The following is a 6,231-nucleotide window of genomic DNA, read 5'->3' as shown; positions in this document are numbered from 1 at the left end:
TGCATGTTCTTATCTTTATTTTTTGCCAACGTAGTTGCAATTACGTGCCAATACAACGTTTATTTTTTTGCCAATATAGTTGCAACGCGAAGGAAAGCACAATATGTACAACATATATAAGCTTACAATGCAGATGTTTTTGTTTATTACATTGTAAGTGTTAAAAAAACATAAAATGCAGAAACTTATCCCTTAAATGCCCTTATCGTAGCCAAATAAGCAATAAACAAAATAACTCAGTATACAAGAAATTTTACACTATCAGGTCACTAAATGTAAATATAGACAATAAGTACCTATAATAATTAAAATCGATAAGTAACATAAAAAATAGGACAGATAACCTGTTATAACAATCATTATTAAATTGCACCGTAAAGTAAAAATTGTTCACGTCAGTGCATATAATTTAAACTTAATTTCAATAGTCCATTCAAGCAATTGGTTTTCATCTTCAAGTGTATCGGTTTTCTCCAATGGATCACCTTAAAGAAACCTATAAGACATGCATTCCGCTCGTGGAGAACAGCTAGAAGCATAAAATTGGATACGAGAAAAGGTGAAATTAACAACTCAATACAACTTCATGTGGTCAATAAATTAAATCAAATCCATGGCTAAATCAAAAAGAGAAACATCTGTGAAACCACCCTTAAATAAACGCTACGGAAGTGTTGCACTGCCAGAAGTGTGTAGCCAACTAGCCATGAATGCTCTCTCTACATATTGTTGCTGGAGTGCCATGTTCGTTCAAACAAAACTATCAGGATTAGCTCAAAACAACTCATGATGAAGATATTAAACAATCTGACCTGTCCATTTCACCACACAATATTTAAATTAACTTGAACAAAGCTTAAGCTATAATAGAAATAAATATTTTCTTTACCACCAGGCCATTTGCTAGCTAGAACAAGAAAATATATAATAAAATGTAGAGTACAAACAAAAAAAAAACATAAGATACAGATGATTTTATCCATAATGTGGAGATCATCATTTATCCACAAAATTTGAGACGGTGGATACATGCATGAACTCCGTACAAGTACTGATTCCTTTTTTTGTGCCCATGTGGTGGTAACCTTGGGGAAAAGCACAGTACTCTATCATTATCTCCTCAATAAGTCCAAAGATCACTTGTAAAAACAATCTTAAAATACTTGCTATAGATACTATTCCTTTCAAAAAAGCTCTTATTCATGTGCCTTGTCCCCAAGGCACTAAAGTATCTGATTTAATTACATGTTAAAGTTCTTGCCATATTATAATTAAAGAAACATCACTATCTGTTCCTCCTAAAGCTATTTTAGTTTGCCCCAATGTTTTCTTTGCTTAAGAAACAAGAAAAAGGGGAACGAAATTGCTTGGATCCCCTTCCAAAAGACGTTATCGTCCTTAAAAAGAGAGTTCCTTAAAGAACTAAATGGGAAAGTCATCTAGAAGCTAGGTGTGAGTGAGAATGCACTCTGAGGAACTCTCTTTTGAAATGTGTGTGACCGTCTCATCCTAAATTTTTAAAAGTTTGTTAATTAGAGAGAGCATATTTCGATTTACTTAATTCTGTTATATCTAGACACATATCTCATATGTGTAGGTCTAACTCTTTTTCATATAAGATAAACACTTCTACATAAGATCCTCACACATTTCGCACCCAAGGGCATGGTCTAGTGTCAAATAAAGTAGATTGAGAACCATGACGTTTGATTTAACCAGGTTCAAATCTCAATGGAGTTGCTTCTATCTGTCTAAGCCTTGATGGACAAAGTTATCAAATATGTATTGACGAAAGGTAGCAAATGCCTTAGAGAATTAGTGGCGCAAGCTGTTTCAGACACCACAATTATGATTAAAAAAATAGTCATACATTTCAAGATACATACAACCTTTGCAACAGGTACATGTAATTTATGAAGGGGATAATATTATACTATTTCCTGGCTTTTAAAATTAGTTTCTTCTCTATCATCAGTACTACTAAAGGGATATATTCCAGCATTGTGTCATTGATGGGGCATCAACCTTTTCCTTTGGTTGGTGCGTGAATATCTCTTTAGCATTAAAGGTTAAACTTGTGTCGCTTATTAGCTACTTTACTGCCTCAAGTCACTATCAACTAACACAAGATGCCCACTTCAATCTTTTTTACTTCAAGATACTTAGTTAAGTAACCATATATTGACGGTCCTCCTCTCTTATAACGGATTCCCTTTCACGTCCAAAGTGCTACAATGATCAATGTCAAAAAGTTGCTTTTTGCTGAAGGTTTTCTTATCTAAGCTTGGTTATAATATTTGTCATAGAAGTGCTTTAGAAAATAGAGGCAACACAAACCAATAACCCCGATAAGATGGCCACAAGCATTACACATAATTTAACTAGGGAATCCATGAGATGTACAAAGACAATGGTAAAGCTACCTATCTGTAAATATTATGCATATATATATATATACATACACATATATATACATACAGTTATACATATATATATATATATATATACATATATATATATATATAGTTACGAAGTCTATATATTGTAGCTAAATATGAACGACCACGCATATGATTATTATAATATCAGGAAACAACAACCATTGCAGTGATATAAAAAGCTCTAATTAAATTTTGAAGACTTGTAGTTTGTGTTGAACTTTCTACGTGCAACAAGGGGACAACTGTAGTGGGTAAGCATCAGTGTGCCACTTTCTTGCATGATTTCCTTTTGTGTTTAACTGCAAAAGAAATCAAGAATGCGACCTTCCCCACGCTGGCTTTTGGTTGGTCATTGCGGGAGTATGAAGTCACTATATATGGCACACCCTGAGTACATTTAAATGAGGATTTAAATTAGTTAGATGCACCAATAGTGTAAAACATTTAACTATCCATGTAGTTTTAACATGTTTTACGTAACGACTTAATCCACTGGGATATCTTTTCAATGACTTGATATTAGTATAAAATTCTTTTACATTGTTAATGTATAAGAGTATATCTCATAAAATGTGGTCCAAGAGTTATCTTTTGTTGTCCTTCTATCTTTCCATATAATGGACACATGCATTTTAGTCCGGCAAAGAAACGGGTAATCAGGAATAAAGTAGCTTCGATTGTCATAAACAACCAGTAAATCCAACATAATTAATCCCCCTAATCATAGAAAAAACAATGGGGATGGGGGAAATTCACGATAAAGACAAACCGCAGAACCATATGCTAACACGGAATCATATTAAATTTGCAGACAAGAGACCAATAATTCCTTGTTGGAATTGAAAACAAAGACTAATACTAGCTCCTTCTCTCTTTAATTTCTCTCTCAAGAGACCAATAATTCTGATCTTTCCTTTATCTTTTAACTTTAACCCTTGAACTGCCCATAACAAAATGCCGAGAGATTAAAAAAATAAAAATAAAAATAAAAAAAGAAAGAGTAGTTTAACTCTTATTGATCAGATTAATTACTTAAAAAAAGATAAATATAAGTACATGTAATCGTCCATAATGAGTGGAATCAGTAATCTGAAAAATATTAACAAAGGAAACTTGCTATTATAACATGTTAAAATACACTAGTAAGTGTAAAACTTCTATACACTATCAGTATATACATAAGTTAATTCTCAAGGTGATTTTGGGTATTGAAAAAATTGCGTACCAGGCATATTCAAAGGACTAAAAAGATTGGGATAAGAAGCTGGAGAAGTTGTAGTAGTTGCACCAGCAGTAGTAAGAAAATTAGGAGGTAGCTGAAGCTGGAAGCCACTTGAGGAACTTTCTCCAGCCATATTATTAGTAATATTGTTGTAAGGCAAACTCTCATCAGGTCCTTGATCATATAGTATCCCTTTAAAAACATGTCCAGCTATGTTCACTGATGTCTGATATGCATATTCATCCACCACATTGTCGATGGAACTTACACGAATACATCGAAAGACTGCTGGAAAACTCACTTCTGCCGGAAAATCACCTCCTTCCTCACCTATCACTAGATCAAAAACAACACATGAAAAGTAAATAAAAGAGTTTAATTTCTATATACTAAACCTAACCGCAAAAGCTTTTATTTTTAATTGGTGTTTTTGCCGGGTTGGGGTTTTAATGGGTGTGACAATATGCGCTATTTAACAAGAGTTACAATAATTTGAAAATAGTGTTGATTGCTAACAAGCATGATATTGCATACCAATTTGGAGGTTCATATAGCTAGGGTTTCATAGTTTCTGTACATAGATATTCTTGGGTTGAATTCTCACTGCCCAGGCAGAGGCGGGATCAAGATTTGAAGCTTAGTTTTTTAAGTTACTGAGCTCTAAATTAGTAATTTGTACATACTTTAAATGAATTTCTTGAGACAAATATAGTTTTTAGACCAAGGTTACTGGGTGCCGAACCCGTACCATGGTCTCTAGGTCAACGCTAGGAAACTCAAGGTTTTGTCGGAAATTATATTGTATATACAAGGTCAAAATTTCTATTTATATATAAACATAGATATTGAATCTTGGCTTCGTCGCGGCGTATCTTTATATTTTGAATTTCCTTATTGAAAATTCTGGCTCGGCCACCCATTATCAAAATCAATAAGACCTATGGAAAAGAATTAGTAGCTTTTAGATCAAATGGTGCAATAAAAGGGGCCACATAGCTCAACACATAGTAGATTTAAAGATGTAAGCAAAGTCAAAAATGCCTGTGGAGATCTATGTAGTGTGTAACCAAATATTGTCTTAGATGATAACAAAAGTAGACTAGTTAGAGGTATACCTTGATTTTCATTTGTTCTGTATCTTTTAGGGTTTGGCCCAGCTTGAAGTTGAAGTTGCTGTTGCTGTTGTTGAATAGTGGAAAGGCGGTGTTGATGAAGATGGTGCCTTGGACGCCTTGTAGAGACAGGGACCCAAGTGCTCTTAACATGTGTTTCACACTGAAACCCTCGACTCTTACAACAAGTTCTGCACCTCAAATATGTACAATCTTTTTTGGCTTGATTTCCACAGTCTTGACACCTGCTACTTGATGATATTCCTTCTTCCCTCATCATCTTAAAGTAGTACTACTATTTATCCTCTTTATTATTGCTTCCTCACTAACATTCATGTCAATTGATTTCACCATTAGGCTTTCTTTTAACTTCTAGGAATGATTATTTGGTGATGTTGGTTGTTAAGTTTCTGTTCCTAAAATTGGGAATTTGTGTTTGTTTTTTTAGTTCTTTCTGCTCATGGCTCTATGAGTACTATATGTTGGGGTTTTTGGGGTTTTTTTTCTTTCCTTTTCATGCCTTTTGCTGGTACCTTTCCGCCAATAGCCAGTTCTTAATTTTAGCCCGAAAAAGAAAAAGGAAAAGAAGTCTTTTTTTTTTTTTTTCGCCCTTTACTCTTCGGAGTTCTTTCAGCCACTTTACACAATACAGTGACAACAAGTGGCAATATCATTCCACTATTGTAAATATGGAAGGCAAGAGATGTATATTTGTTGAGGAAATAATTACTGTGATACTGTTGCGGACAGTGAAATATATTGAACAAAAGAAGACAAGGACAGAGCCATATTAGGTACAAAAACGCTACCGCGCAATGCCAAAAATGTAACAGCTGATGATTGAATGTTCATCCCCTCCATGTATGGAAAGTAAATTGCTATATTGCATAATAAATAAAATATCTACTCCCTTAGTTCCAATTTATGTTCCTGTTTGAATTTTGAGAGTTAGTCTTCTTAATTTTATTAGTGAATTCGGATATAGAATCTTTAAATTTTTTAAAATAAAATTATATAAAGTTAATTAACAATTCAAAATATTTAAAAGGCACTGTTTGCAACAAATTTTCTCAAATATGAAAAATAATTGTAATCACCAAAAAATTAAAAAGGTGATTTTATTTACGGATAAGAGTAAAAAACGCCCTTAAATTATGCAAAGTTGAGCAAAAATGCCCTCTATTAATAATTTGGTCCAAAAATGCTCATGTCATTAACAGTTCAGTCCAAAAATACCCCTGTCGTTAATAGTTTGGTCCAAGAACTTTTTCTTATTTCTTTTCTTTTAATATCCCTTTAACTAATAAAAAAGTGGGAAGTAACATTTTTCTTCTTAATCTCATTTTGTTAATTCAAATAGAATAACCCCATGTACTTTTTAAATTGATATATATATATATATATATATATATAAGATCGGAGTGACTTCATCATTAATTTTCATTTATATAATGAT

The 6,231-nt window shown here is 33.0% G+C and overlaps 1 protein-coding gene across 5 annotated transcripts; it reads right to left on the bottom strand.

The window, feature by feature from the left end:
• Positions 1 to 330: 330 nt before the first annotated feature.
• LOC132046879 (protein SHI RELATED SEQUENCE 1-like) lies at positions 331 to 5,426 on the bottom strand. Of its 5 annotated transcripts, XR_009412788.1 has the most exons (4): positions 4,779 to 5,424; positions 3,667 to 3,999; positions 651 to 732; positions 334 to 529 (listed from the first exon to the last, which is right to left on the bottom strand). XR_009412788.1 is itself a non-coding variant. In XM_059437690.1 (3 exons), the coding sequence occupies exons 1-3, from the start codon at positions 5,053 to 5,055 to the stop codon at positions 799 to 801; spliced, it is 624 nt and encodes a 207-aa protein (XP_059293673.1). In that variant the 5' UTR covers positions 5,056 to 5,423; the 3' UTR covers positions 331 to 798. The 5 variants fall into 5 exon arrangements, 4 of the variants coding, with proteins under 4 accessions (XP_059293673.1, XP_059293671.1, XP_059293672.1 ...); XM_059437690.1 differs by having other exon boundaries at positions 331 to 812; positions 4,779 to 5,423; XM_059437688.1 differs by having other exon boundaries at positions 333 to 732; positions 4,779 to 5,423.
• Positions 5,427 to 6,231: the final 805 nt, after the last annotated feature.

Source organism: Lycium ferocissimum, chromosome 2, assembly GCF_029784015.1.
Source record: "Lycium ferocissimum isolate CSIRO_LF1 chromosome 2, AGI_CSIRO_Lferr_CH_V1, whole genome shotgun sequence".
Lineage (NCBI taxonomy): Eukaryota > Viridiplantae > Streptophyta > Magnoliopsida > Solanales > Solanaceae > Lycium > Lycium ferocissimum.
The sequence above is the reverse complement of the archived record's forward strand: the minus strand, read 5'-3'. Positions and strand labels throughout refer to the sequence as shown.